The sequence below is a fragment of the Hemicordylus capensis genome, chromosome 2 (genome assembly GCF_027244095.1).
Source record: "Hemicordylus capensis ecotype Gifberg chromosome 2, rHemCap1.1.pri, whole genome shotgun sequence".
NCBI lineage: Eukaryota > Metazoa > Chordata > Lepidosauria > Squamata > Cordylidae > Hemicordylus > Hemicordylus capensis.
Window position 1 is genome coordinate 225,660,226 of NC_069658.1, and position 14,750 is coordinate 225,674,975.

The following is a 14,750-nucleotide window of genomic DNA, read 5'->3' on the forward strand; positions in this document are numbered from 1 at the left end:
AATCAATCAATCAATCAATCAATCTCTCTCTCTCTCTCTCTCTCAGGGCCCCAGGGGGAAACCTGGCCTGCCTGGGATGCCCGGCTCTGATGGTCCTCCTGTGAGTATCTGCCATTCACCCCTCCTCAGGCTGCTCTTGGCCCAAACAAATACTCCCCATATTGTACCATATTTACCCCAATCGAAGACAAATCGAATCGAAGAAAATTTACTCGAATCGAAGAAAATTTAAGACGATCCCTTTAACTAATATATACAGGTTATACCCAGTGGTGTAGCCAGTGGATCGGCGGCCCGTGTTCCACCCTGCTGTGGCGGCCCCCGTGTGCATGGTTCATGCACTAGTGATGTCCATGCACATGACATTGCGCGCAAAGGTGGCCCGATTGCTGGAGAGCCCATGTGAGCTCTCCAGAGCTCATTCCCAGCCAGCGTTTGCTGTCTGGCTCCATTTATTCCCCTTCCTCTCCCTCCAGCAAGGGAGAGAAAGGGAAATAAATGCACCCAGCCAGAAAATGCAGGCTGGGGATGTGATCTGGAGGGCTGGGGCAGGCCCTCTGGCGATCGGGCCACGCCCCCTTTGTGCGTGACATCACACACGTGGGCCCCGGCAGCCCTTTTGATTGGCGGCCCGGGTTCTTTGAACCCTGCCGCTCAGTGGTGGCTCCGCCCCTGGTTATACCTGCATTTACTTGAAAGGAACAGGACTCTGGATTTCAGACGACCTCCTGCTTTCTAATATCAAAAAACTTGGTGAAAACCTTGTCTTGGATTCTGGTAAACACAGTACATGGCAGTCAGGTGGCCAGCTCAAGGAGGCTATTCCCGGAGATGCCTTTTCCCAATATTTTCCACCAGATCAACATCTCCACGTCGCTTGGTGATGGAAGCCAATTCTTGGAGAATCCTGGCCAATCCTTGGGGGTGGCAACTCTGCATGTCCCCCCTGACCTAGGGCAAGCAGGCAGCGGCCACTCTGTACAGTGCCGTTGAGGGCAAGGGGTGGGCAAGGGGTTGCCTTTGGGAGAGGGATGCAGGTTCCTTTTATGTTCCCGTGAGATTCAAAAAGGTGAACCTAAGAACAGCCCTGCTGGATCAGGCCCAAGGAGGCCCATCTAGTCCAGCATCCTGTTTCCCACAGTGGCCCACCAGATGCCTCTGGGGAGGCCACTGGCAAAAGATGAAGGCGTGCCCTCTCTCCTACTGTTACTCCCCTGCAACTGGTATAAAGTGGTGGGGGTTGTAGTCAGAAACAGTCACTCCAGCTGCAGACTATCGCCTTCCAACCCCTTTCTCCTTCTTTTAGGGCCACCCTGGCAAAGAGGGTTACGCTGGCACCAAAGGAAACCAGGTGAGTGAAGAAGCAGTTGAAGGTCTCATCGGAAGACGTTTTTCCTTTAGCAAGGCTTTCTGGGATACAGAGATGCGCAAACCCCACCCACATGCTGAGCCCCACATATACTTCAATCATAGACATTGTGGTTTGAGTGCTGGGAAGTTATCATCCCTTCCAAAAGGAGTCCTCCTTTGCAAAAGGATTCCTGGATCCCACACAACCACCAAGTCACAGTAACACAGCTATGGTGCAAAGCTCTCCCCACTTCCACTTGTTTGGAAAGGCCCTCAGCACCTCTCTTTAAAATGGGGGTCACAGTGGCCTGCCTTACAGGGGTGTTGTGAAGATAAAGGATCATCCGTTGAAACGTGCTGTGGAAAGTGTTCGTAGAATAACACCAACATTTTCTCTCTCCTGGTAGCAGAAGTGAATTTAGCAAGCCACATTTAGGGCTAAAATGTTGAAGAGCCCTGTGGTGCCTTAAAGGCTGACAGTTATTGGAGCATTAGTGAGTTAATTTGGAAGGTGCCACAGAACTCCTTTCAGATTAACACAGGGGTGCTCAAATATCGGTCTGCAGATGTTGGATGAGGAGAGCTGGTCTTGTGGTAGCTAACATGGCTTGTCCCCTTAGCTAAGCAGGGTCTACCCTGGTTGCATATGAATGGGAGACTAGAAGTGTGAGCACTGTAAGATATTCCCCTCAGGGGATGGAGCCGCCACTCTGGGAAGAGCAGAAGGTTCCAAGTTCCCTCCCTGGCAGCATCTCCAAGATAGGGTTGAGAGAGATTCCTGCCTGCAACCTTGGAGAAGCTGCTGCCAGTCTGGGTAGACAATACTGAGCTAAATAGACGAATGGTCTGACTCAGTATATGGCAGTTTCTTATGTTCCTATGACTACAACCCCCATAATCCCATGCCACAAGGCCATCACAGCAGGGGATGATGGGAGTTGCAGTCCCAAAACATCTGTGGACCCAAGTTTGAGAACCCCTGGACTAAGAGATTTAGGGAAGCGTAAGTTTTTGTGCTGTGATAGGTCTGCTCCCCTTTAAGGCGCCACGGTATCCTTTGTCATCCTGGGCTGCTAACCCAGGCGAGCCCAGCTACCCCTCTGGAACTTGACAGAACAATATCAACATTTCATGCTTCTCTCCTGGAGCTGCTGCTTCTCCCAGGAAAACAGAAACAGCTGCTCTTAGTTTGCATATAGCCACAGACTTCACAGCATTTCCCTGTCATATTGCCTGTTGGCCCGTACTGGGAGGAAACACGTAAACCTGCCAGGAATTCAAAACACACGTGCTGCAGGTTAGCAGAGGCACAGCACAGGGACACGGGGCGCAGTCTCTGGCAGTAGGCGTTCTCCATTTATCCCAAGACTCCATTGCAATGGAATTGAAGGAGTCTGGACTTCTGTAGGCCATTGAGGGGGTCAGGCAGTGGCTCACTGGACCTGCTGGATCAGGATCAAGACCCATCTCGTCCAGCACCGTTTCCCACAGTGGCCCACCAGATGCCTTTGAGGAGCCCACAGGAAAGAGATGAAGCCCTGCCCTTTCTCCTGCTGTTGCTCCCCTGCAACTGGGATTTGGAGGCCTCCTGCCTCTGAGCCTGGAGGTGGCCTGTAGCCATCAGACTAGTAGCCACTAGTAGACCTGTCCTCCAAGAAGTTGTCTCTTTTAGAACCGTCCAATCTAGTGGCCATCACCACCTCCTGTGGCAGAGAATCCCATAGATTAATTATGTGCTGCATGAAAAAGTACCTCCTTTTGTCGGTCTCCAGTTTCCTGGCAGTCCATTTCATGGGATGACCCCTGGTTTTAGAGCCCCTGCTTAGCATGCAGAAGGTCCCAGTTTTTCAATCCCTGGCAGCATCTCCAGGTAGGGCTGAGAAAGACCCTCAGTTGAGTGCGTAGTGTAGACAGTAGTGAACTAGATGGACTGAGGGTCTGACTCGGGATAAAACAACTTCCTATGTACTTCCTTAGATGCTAAACTGTGAGTCAGACACATCAGATTGTCAACATTTTTCATACGCACAGTGAAGGTATACAAACAATAGACATACATTTATTTTCTCTCTTTCTGTCACACCCACTCATATGCTATGCCCCATCCAGCCACTAGGTGGCAGGAAAAATGAATGCTTAAGCATACCTGCCCACTTCCCTGTTCCATTCAGCAGGGGGCAGCACCATTGCTCTCTGTCTTCCTCTCTCTCTGTCTCTCTCTTGGCAGAGAGCAAAGAAAGATGGAGGAGCCCTAAACCCTATTCAGGGGCAGAGAAATATGTCAAGAAATCAAGGGATTTCTGATGGAGTTCAGCCCTTTTTCAAAAGCAAAGCTTGCAAGCTTTGAAACTGGCACTTAAAGTGGGGAGGAAAAAAGGTTGCCAGCAGCCACCTCTTCTCTCCTTGTGCTTCTTGCAAGTTTTGCAAGGGGTGTGAGGAAGGCAGCCTTTTCCACTCTCCTCACACCTCCTGCAAAGTTTGCAAGGGTCAGATCAGTCTCAAAGAACTGTTCTGATGGCGGCAGCTGGGGGACATCTTGCTGCCCTCCAGGTGCCCCAGCAACCCACCACCTGTGGCAACCATCTCACATCTCCTCATGAAAGGATCTCCTGAAACAACTACACTCCTTTTACCGCCTGCCTCAAGCCCAGAGATATGCAGTGACTGGGGGTGGAGGTGGCTACGCCTTCTGGCCTGCCATGTCTTCTTCCTGGCAGGATCCCAGGGCTTTTTAAGAGTTGCACACCTGGCAGAAACCCAGATTTTCCTGTCATGGAGCTGAAATGATAGGGGGAAACTGCACAAGTTGAATTTCTGCCTGCCATGCAACTCTTAAGGGACATGAAAATGCTAAAAATGTGTCCAGTACCCTAATATCTAGGGCTATGGGCTGACATGATGAGGAAAATTACTCCAAGTAATCCCACTGAAATTAAAAGGACCAGTCAGGCAAGGCCTAGCTTGTTCTTTTAATTTCAAGGGGACTACTTTGAGTGATTTTCCTCATTGTGTCAGTCATGAGGTTTAATCAATGAATTGGTTAGATGAATTGATTTTAAATGCTTTGAGTAAAAGGGTGACCAATTAATCAGATAGCTATTTTTTTAAAAAAATTGAAAAATGTATTTTCACTGCAAGTACTTATAAAAAGTGTAGCTGGCAAACACCATCTTCTAAAGTGATGCCAGCTATGGCGCAAGATGTCTTTGGAATAAGAAGGAAGCTGCTTCTTGCTTCAGAACAGCAGAGTTAGAGCATCTTAAAGATGAACAAATTTATTTCAGCATCACCTCTTGTGGAGCAGAATCCACTTTAGTGGGAAGTAGTGAAGATGAAGAGAACATTCTCAAACAAATAACAGAGAATAGCTCCAGAAATGCACTGGTTCCTTCCAAATGGCCATAGGAATGCACTGAATTGCCAAATGGCCAACAGCCGTTCAGCAATTCGTGCATTTCCTATGGCCACTTGGAAAAACATGAGAACAGCCCTGCTAGATCAGGCCCAAGGCCTATCAAGTCCAGCCTCCTGTTTCCCACAGTGGCCCACCAGATGCAAGAAGTGAGGGCATGTCCTCTCTCTTGCTGTTGCTCCCCTGCAACTGGTGTTTAGCAGCATCTTGCCTCTGAGGCTGGAGGTGGCCTATATAGCCACCAGACTAGGAGCCATTGATAGACCTGTCCTCCATGAATTTGTCTAAGCTACTTTTAAAGGCATCCAAGCTAGTGGCTGTCACCACATCCCGTGGCAGAGAATTCCATAGATTAATTATGTATTGTGTGAAAAAGTACGTACTTCCTTTTCTTGGTCCTAAATTTGCTGGCCATTAGTTTCATGGGATGATCCCTGGCTCTAGTGTTGTGAGAGAGGGAGACATATATCTCTGTCCACTCTCTCTAAACGTAAAGTGTGCCACCAAGTTGATTTCGACTCCTGGCGACCACAGAGCCCTGTGGTCACCTGACAGAATACAGGAGGGGTTTACTGTTGCCATCTCCCACACAGTATGAGATAATTACATTCAGCATCTTCCTATATCGCTGCTGCCCGATATAGGTGTTTCCCATCGTCTGGGAAACACACCAGCAGGGATTCGAACCGGCAACCTTCTGCTTGTTAGTCAAGCAGTCAAGCATTTCCCCGCTAAACCTCCACCATGTCTCCCCATAGTCGCCTCTTTTCCAAACTAAGAAACCCCAGATGCAGTAGCCTTGCTGCAGGCCAGGCCCCTGATCCAATGAAGGAACCAATGCATTTCCTATGGCCACTTAGAAGAACATAAGAACATCCCGGCTGGATCAGGCCAAAGGCACATCCAGTCCAGCATCCTGCTTCATGAAGCAGCCAACCAGGAACTTTTGAGAAGCCCTCAAGTGGGGAAAAGAGAGCAACGCCCCCTCCCACTGGTCTTCCCTAGCACTTGGTATTCAGAGGGATCCTGAAGAAACCAGTGCATTTCCTGTGGCTGCTTGGAAGGAACCAATGCCTTTCTAAGGCCATTCTCTGTCATTCCTTTAGCGTATGCCCTGGCTTTAGTGTATGCTACAATAAAAATGTTAGTCTTTCAGATGCCACAAGACTGTTTTTGTTTCAACAGATTGACACAGCTGCTATCCTTCTGGAAGTTGCTTCAGAACAGTTACTTTACTCTTATGCAAATTTTAATTGTTTGCTTGAGCAACTAAAACCCATACAATTAACTCAGCCAAGATTTCTTCAATTCAGTGACAGTCCTCCTAGTATGTTGAGGATATTATTCATTCATTCATTCATTCATTCATTCATTTATTACTTATTAATCAAATTTGTACACCGCCCCAAACTTTTGTCTCTGGACGGTTTTCCCTTGGGCTTGCAGGTGGGTCGGGTGGTCCACCCTCAACTTCCTTCTTACGCTCAATTCTCTGTTCCCTCTTTGTTGACCTGCCTTTTCCTCTCTGTCTTCCAGGGCCCTTCCGGTCCGCAAGGCCCGATTGGCTACCCGGGCCCTCGTGGTGGAAAGGTAAGCCTGTGATTGGCCCACAGGGCACAGGACCAAATTACCCATCATTCCTTGCTCGGACTCCACCGACCCACCATTTCCCATTGTCTTCATTTGGACAAGGAAAAAGGGCTCTTGGTTTATTGGGAAGTCCATCTGTACAGGGCAGCAAGGGCTCTGTGCTTAAGAACGTGGGACTTGGGTTTTTCAGAAGGATATTGAAGGTAAAAATTGAGCAGGAGCCAGAGGGTACTGCCTGGACCTCTGAATTCTGCTGCAAGAACTGGTGACTGAAAGCAGGGTTCCCCAGATGTGGTTGGACTACAGCCCCCATCATCCCATTTGGCCATTATGTCTGGGGATGATGGGAGTTATAATCCAACAACATCTGGGGACTCAAGCTTGAGGACCCCTGGGTTAGAGGAAGAAACAGCTTTCTGGGAGCGGAGCGGAGCAGTTCAAGCGGAGCATGACCTGCACTGAGAACTGAGGAGCCGCCAACCTTTTTTCCTGGTAGAGCTCCATTGCCTTTCAACAGCTGCGCAACAAACAGAAATTCAACAGGTGGAACGTTTCCCATCACTGCACTTCCATCTTAGGGCAACGGCAACAAAGTCTAAGTCCAAGTCACTGAAACAATCCTCTTCTGGTTGCCCGCCTCAGTTTCCTTCCTCTGTTTCATCCCTCTTGTGTTGATGTCCAGATTGTGAGCCCCTCAGGGCAGGGACCAGTGTTCCCTCTAACAGGGATCCCTAGATGTTGTTGACTACAACTCCCAGAATCCCCAGCTGCAATGGCTTTTGCTTGGGGATTCTGGGAGTTGTAGTCAACAACACCTGGGAATCCCTGTTAGAGGGAACATTGGCGAGGTCTCTGACCAGCATGTAGCCAGAGGATATGACCCCAAGAGGATGGAGTGTGGAAGCCTAGGGGAATGCAATCAGTGAGATTGTACTTTGAACTTACAGTCTGTGAGCCAGGCCCACAAAATTTGGCCACTGGTACCAATATAATAATATTTGGGGAAAATTGGAGTGTAGAGGAGGGGCTTTTGCGGGGACTTTTAGAGAGTCAGAAATGTCTGCTTGGTGGGAGAAGGCTCTTCTGAAAAGAGGAGGCCCATTTCCTAAGACTGTTTAGATGTCAGTGGCAGTGTTCCCTCTTACAGGGATTCCCAGAGGTTGTGGACTACAAATGCCCTAATACCCAACTGCTATGGCTTTTGCTTGGGGATTCTGGGAGTTGTAGTCAACAACATCTGGGAATCCCTGTGCAGGGGAACACTGGCAGGGACCTCTCCTCTTGTTCTTTGCAAAGTGCCATGTAGCTGGTGCTAGATAGATACAGTAATAATAGTATTTTAAAAGCACATATATTTTTAAAGGTGGCTACTCTACATAGCATAGGCCCTGAGGAAAAGTGTTGTCTAGAGGCCTGCCTGATACTAGTTTGCCTGGGAATTTGTAGCATCCCTCACCCCCTCTCTTGGGGTGAGCTTTATTCCGGGGGAGGGGGGGAGCCAAGACTTTGGGTGTTCTTGTTCCTTTGAAATAGGATGCTCTCCACTAATGCCCCACCTTGTATTTCTCTCACACCTCAGGGAGTTGACGGCATCCGTGGCTTGAAAGGTCACAAGGGCGAGAAAGTAAGTGTTGTGTCTTGGAGGCCATAACTGGAAAGGAAAAACAAATCAGACATTTTCCATGTCAGAAAGGAAATGGACCACACCCTTTTGGGGAATGACTCCCGGCTCCCAGAGGCAGCTGTATGGCTTTAAGGATTCCCCTTGTAATTTGGGGTCAGTCAGGGATTTCTTTTGACACTGTCCACAGATGACTCAGACCGAGCAGAGCCTCCCCTCCTTTTTCTGGGGGCCAGAAGTTCATAACTTCAGTTCTCCTGCAGATGTTGGACTACAACTCCCATCATCCCTAACTATTGGCTGCAGTGGCCAGGGATGATGGGAGTTGTGGCCCAGCAACAGCCCTAACCTGGTCAAACTGTGTCAGCTTTTCATGCTCATTCCCTTGTTTAGGGTAGAGGCTGACATCATATCAAAAAGCAGCCAGTTCATTCTCCGGCCACTATGTGAGCCCAGCTTCTTCCTGGTGTTGTATTTACTTTACTTACAAGATGTAATAGTTCACCTTTCAGTTCTGTTAGAACAGAGGTAGGCAACCTTGGCTCTCCAGCTGTTGCAATAAATTGTGGCTGGGGAATGATGGGAATTGTAGTTCACCAACAGCTGGGCACTTTCCAGATTAGCCACTAAACAGCGACAAAATGCTTCTGTTCAGCAAATTGCATTCAAAATGAAAATAGCATAGGGCCCAGCAGGGGGAGCAGTCTCATGAAAACTAACAACCCAAAAAACCAGCAACTTTTTTACGCCGGATATACAGTGTTATAGCTCTATATCGCAGCGATTAAATTCGAAACAAGGCGTTGGAAATCTGAACTGCACCCTACTCTCCATGTAGGGACTGCGATGTCACAACACAGGAAGTGTGGAAGCACACTTCAGAGATGTGCCGTGACCCCATTGCAGGGTCTAATCTGGAAAGCACCCTGGAGAGCCCAAGTTGCCTAGCCCGGCATGAGAACTCCCAAGAAGGCTTAAAATCATGAAATATAAGAATTGGAAAAAATCAGATTGCAATGCAAAACTGAAAAAGGCCAAGAGAGTAAAAAAAGGAAAGTGGGATCACCAGCAATTGACCCTCAACAATTAAAAGGCTAATAAAAAGGCAGTCTTGAAGACAACCATCAGTTTGTCTTCAAACCGACAATGACTGACATATTCAAATTGCATGCTGGTTCAGGTAAGAACATAAGAAAAGCTCTGCTGGATCAGGCTCAAGGCCCATCTAGTCCAGCATCCCGATTAACACAGTGACCCACCAGGTGCTGCTGGGAAGCCCCTAGAAAAGAGGGGAAGGCATGACCTGCTGTTGCTCCCCTGCAACTGGGATTCAATTTCAGAGGCATCTTGCCTCTGAGACTGGAGGTGGCCTATGAATAGACTTGTCTTCATGAATTGAATAGCCATTGAATAGACTTGTCTTCATGAATTTATCTAAGCCCTTCTTAAAGCCATCCAGGCTGGAGGCTGTCACCACATCTTGTGGCAGAGAATTCCATAGGTTAATTATACATTGTGTGAAAAAGTACTTCCTTTTGTCTGTCCTAAATTTCTTGGCAGTCAGTTTCATGGGATGACCCCTGATTCTAGTGTTATGCGAGAGGGAGAAAATTTTCTCTCTGTCCACTCCCTCCACACCATGCATAATTTTATAGACCACTATCATGTTTCCCCTCAGTTGTCTTTTTACTAAACGAAAAAACCCCAGGTGGTGTATCCTTGCCTCATAAGGAAGGTGCTCTAGGTCCATGATCATCTTGGTTGCCCTCTTCTGCACCTTCTCCAGTTCTATAATGTCCTTTTTAAAGTATGGTGACCAGAACTGTACACAGTATTCCAAATGTGGCTGCACCATAGATTTGTATAAGATATCAGTCTTGCTCTTCCCCAAATCTTTAGGTGGACTGCCCACCCTAAATGTTCCTTTTAAGATGCTGCATTTGTTCAAACATTTGACACCTTATTGGTGTTTTTTGTTTTAGAAAAACCACTTTTAAAAACTAGTTGCAAAACTGCTCCAGGGACTGATGAAGAGTGGGATTGGTGACAGTACAGGTTCCAACCAATCAGTGCTACCCATAGCTGGCTTTGATGCAGATATGTTGAGAGAGCATTTTCAGAACTTGGGCCTGGAAGGAAATGTACCTTAGGATTAAATGAAGAGGGGATCCTTGGTCTGTATTCTTCACCCTTGATTTGCTTGAGCAGGGCATAAAAAAGCAGAGCCGTTTGGCAGTAGAATCTGACTCTCTCCTTCTAACAATGGGCCCCTGTTCGTTGTAAGTGATCTTGCACTTAAGGGAAACGAAGCCTTCCTTTCCACTGTCCCACAAAGGCACCCCTGTTGAGAGTATGCTAATATGCAAAGTTATTTAAATGTAGATAGTTTTTCAATCGAGGAAGCTATTCCAAGCCAGAGCAATAATGGACAATTTTTATATATTTTTAAGAAGCCTTCAGCTTTCGTGGTCTCCTTCCCAGGCGAAGTGCATCCTCAGCAGAGTTTGGGGATCAGATAGTGTGGGAGGGGTACAAGCCCTTGAGTGCCCCTAAGAACAGTCCTGCCTGGTCCCAAGTGCTTCAGCCATTCCCTCCTGCCCCTGGCAGCCTCGGTGGCTTTCGCTGTTTGTTTCCTGTCCTGTCGGGTTGCCCAGCAACTGTTTCCAGTGTTTGCTGGAGACGTTCAAGTGTCTGAAACACTTTCAGACACAGCGAGCCTCTTCTCTCTTTTCCTTTCTGGGAAGTTAGGTGTGGCTCTTGGGAAGAGTCCCTGAGCAAAGAGACACTTTTAAAAGTGGTGATTCTCTTATATTTAGCAGGGGGAGAGCAACTGGCCTTATCTACTCCCAGCACAGCATCCTTCCAATGGCTGTTGCTGGTGTCTGTCTTACGTTTCTTTTTAGATTGTGATCCCTTTGGGGACTGGGAGCCATCCTATTTCCTTACTTACTTATATCTATGTAAACCACTTTGGGAGCTGGCAGTGGTCAACCCCTCCTGTATTCTGCCAAAGAAAACCACATGGGCTCTGTGGTCGCCAGGAGTAGACACCAACTCGACGGCACAACTTTACCTTTAAACCACTTTGGGAATGTTTGTTGAAGAGCAGTGTAAAATATTTGTAGTGGTGGTAAATCTCTGAAGATTCCTGCTCCTGTAGAATTAAACTACAAACCACGCCCACCAATGATGGCCATCAATGCCATAGTCATCGTTATTTTTGGCAACGTTTCCCCCCTCCAAGATGGAAAAGGGGTGATAGCATCGTTGCTCTTGCAGCTCTCTGGGTGTTATCACCTCTTCCTACCCCCAGATGATTAGGGGGAAACTGCAGTCAATTTTGCACGGAGGAGAGGGTCAGGGTCAGAGTTAGGGTAACCGTGAACAAACTGTGGCCCTCTCTCCATGGAATAATCTTTGGAGGACATCCCTGCCCATTGTCATTTCTATTCCTCTGGCATCAATTCAATTTTATAGGATATAGAATACTCAGTCTCGATGGGGTGCCTGTGCTGAAGGTTTGTGACTGGAGTACAACATGTTTTTGTTTTTGTTTGAAATCTGGGAATTCCTGCCCTAGAGGATGTTAGAAACACAACTCCTGCCTCGGCAGTCCCAGGGTGGGAAATGGCAGGCTGTGCACTCTATAGGGCCTTAGCACTCATGCACGTGTACTTGTTTATTTATTTGTTTATTTTTGCTGTTACATTTTTTAATGACTTTCATTAAAACAATCTCAAGGTGGTTTACAAAACATTTAAAATAATATAAGACTAAAAATTACACAATAAAAATATTAAATTGGAATATAAAAATACAAATCTAATTAAAAGATTTTTAAAAAACATGCACAATATAACCATAAAATACAATGCAACAGCAACAGAAACAATGCTCCCATAAAAGCCTGGGTAAAAGGCAAAGATTTCACTTGCTTTCTAAAAACTTTGATGGAGACTGAGGAGCGGATGCCCACCGGGAGAGCATTCCAAAGTCTGGGGGCAATAACTGAGAAGGCCCTGTCCCACATGCATGACAGGCGAGCCTCCCTAATTGTCGGCACATGGAGCAGGGCCCCCTCTGATGACCTCATCGAGGGGGCAGAAACCCTTGGAAGCAGGCAGTCCCTCAGGTATCCAGGGCCCAAACCTGGATACCAGAGGTTTGGTGCACATGCATATTATATGATACGCATGCGCGCTAGCAACAAAATGCACCCTTCTGCCACTCCAAGTTTCAACATCCTGCAAGCCTGGGGAGAAGAGAATGACAGTGCCAGCAACTCGGCCTAACACAGTTTTAACGTGGCATCCCCAGAAGACCAAACTAAGGGCAGTGATTTATCAGGGCAGGCAATCGGAAGCAGGGGCTGTCCTTGGCCAGTAGAGATGGTTGGCATGTGTGCCCAGGCCATGAAGCCCCCAAGCCCTGCAACGATGAGCAGCCGCTCCCCTCCCTTCCTCACCAGTCTGGAGCCAAGATCCACAGCTGAACATCTGCCTTCTGTGCCATTCTCCGTGGGCAGGCTGCTGCACCAAAGGTCAAGCTGTCGCTCTGAACCACACGACACCCATGGGAGCCTGGTTGAGCCTGAGCCAGGGGGGCTGTCGGGCTTCCCCTAATGCCTCTTTGTTTCTGACTCTGCAGGGGGAAGAAGGATTCCCTGGCTTCAAGGGTGACATGGGGGTGAAAGGCGACCGGGTAAGTGCCCACTCCCCACCCTGGATGCTGCCTGGCTGAGGCGCCTGGCCTAGGACCCTGCTGTCTCTCTTACTCCCTTCTCCCCACTCTCAGGGGGAAGTTGGTGTCCCAGGATCCCGAGGCGAGGATGGTCCAGAAGGCCCCAAAGGCCGGACAGGCCCACCGGGAGACTCAGGGCCCCTTGGGCTTGTAGGAGAGAAGGTGAGGAGGGGGTGGTGGTGGCTGCAACTGTGCCTGAGTCCCCTGAAAGGGAAAAAGGCCTCATCCTGACTGCTATGCCCCCGGTTGGTTTCCTTTCTGGGCCAGCAGGGTCACATTGTTCTCTCTCTCTCTCTCTCTCTCTCTCTCTCTCTCTCTCTCTCTCTCTCCTCCTTGCAGGGAAAGCTGGGCGTGCCAGGACTGCCTGGATATCCAGGGAGGCTGGGCCCCAAGGTGAGTGTGATGCCCGACCTGACTCCTTTTCCTCTGTCCTGGCCATTTCTGCTCAGACCTGGTTCACCAGCATGCACGTATGCTGACACACAGCAAACTCTCAGCCAGAGGTAGGCAACCGTGGCTCTCCAGCTGTGGCTGGACTACAACTCCCATCATCCTCAGCCACAATGTGGATGGGGATGATGGGAGTCATAGTTCAACCACAGCCGGAGAGCCACGGTTGCCTACCCTTGCTCTCTAGAGCCATGTTTCCTTTCACAGGGATTCCCAGATGTTGTTAACTACAACTCCCAGAATCCCCAAGCAAAAGGGGGATGGGAATTCTGGGAGTTGTAGTCAACACTGTCTAGGAAGTTAGAGGGAACACGGGTCTAGACACTTTTGGCCCCCATGACACAGTCAACTCTTGGTTTTTCCAGCCTCCATCTAGGAAGAAATAAAAACTGCCTCTCACTTGGAGGTCTAACTCCCAGCAATCCTGGGAGCATAGGAATCTGCCTTATACCGAGTCTCAGACCCTTGGCCCATCTTGCTCAGTGTTACACTGACTGTCAGTGGCCTCTCCAAGGTGGTTTCAGGCAGGAATCTCTCCCAGTCCCTCCTGGAGATGCTGCCAGGGAGTGAATGTGGGGCCTTGTGCCTGCAAGAAGATGCTCTTCCACTGAGCTCTGGCCCCATCCCCTAAGCGGAATACCTTACAGTGCTCACATGTAGTCTCCCATCCAAATGCAAACCAAGGTGGGCCTTGCTTAGCAAAGGGGACAATTCATGCTCACTACTGCAAGATCAGCTCTCCTTCCCTTGGGCATGAAGTCACGCCCATTTCCTGTCACAGTCTCCATGTTACCCCTGTGCAGTGCATCTTCTGTGCTCCTAGAAAGGTGGCCTGTCGGTGGGCTTTTCCTCATTCCAATTTCAGGCTTCCCCTCCCTGCTCATGTCAAGTCCCAGAAGGGCTCATCCTGTGTCAGGAGCTCTTTCCATCTCCTGCTTTGTAATAACTGCTCATCTTTCCCAAGGGCTCACAAGGTTTCCCTGGATTCCCTGGGACCAATGGCGAGAAGGGCGGGCGGGTAAGTAGCCCTCTTTCTAAAGGAATGGCACTCTCCTTCTGACCCCCCCCCCCAAAAAAAACCACACACACACCAAACCTTTGCTGTTGCGAAACCTTGCTAGGTGGGACAGAAAAGAGGCTCCTCTTACAGTTGGACAAGAAGAAAGAAAGAGATGGGCATACGAATCTCTGGAACTACCTGAGACAAGGTTGGACCATAGGGGTCCCATTAGTCCAGGAGTCTCACTTGGGTGGTGGCTTTTTCCCATTCTCAGCTCCCCGAGGGATTCACGTGGAGATGGCGGGGATCGAACCTGGGACCTTCCGCCTAGAACAGGTGGGCAAACTTGGCTCTCCTTCTGTTCTTGAACTACAACTCCCACGATCCCCAGCCACCATAGCCAGTCATGAGAAATGATGGGAGTTGTAGTCTAACCACAGATGGAGGACTAAGTTTGCCCACCCCTGGCTTTGAAGGTGGGTGCTTGAGCCACTGGTGCAGGGAGTTTAATGACAGGGCAAGGTCGGAAGGGAAAGGGGGGGATTGTGGAAGCGGCAAAGTTTCAGGGCTGGTCTGGCCAAGGGCGC

General features: G+C 48.9%; 1 protein-coding gene across 7 annotated transcripts in view; it reads left to right on the forward strand.

Annotated features, from left to right (window-relative positions):
- Positions 1-14,750, forward strand: part of COL11A2 (collagen type XI alpha 2 chain) — a 123,176-nt gene that overhangs the window by 54,096 nt on the left and 54,330 nt on the right. For all 7 annotated transcript variants that reach the window (XM_053296171.1, XM_053296175.1, XM_053296176.1 and 4 more), the window contains 8 exons: positions 47-100; positions 1,307-1,351; positions 6,299-6,352; positions 7,932-7,976; positions 12,621-12,674; positions 12,768-12,875; positions 13,053-13,106; positions 14,128-14,181. In XM_053296171.1, the coding sequence (XP_053152146.1) occupies positions 47-100; positions 1,307-1,351; positions 6,299-6,352; positions 7,932-7,976; positions 12,621-12,674; positions 12,768-12,875; positions 13,053-13,106; positions 14,128-14,181 (468 nt within the window). The remainder of the gene's footprint in view (positions 1-46; positions 101-1,306; positions 1,352-6,298; positions 6,353-7,931; positions 7,977-12,620; positions 12,675-12,767; positions 12,876-13,052; positions 13,107-14,127; positions 14,182-14,750) is intronic.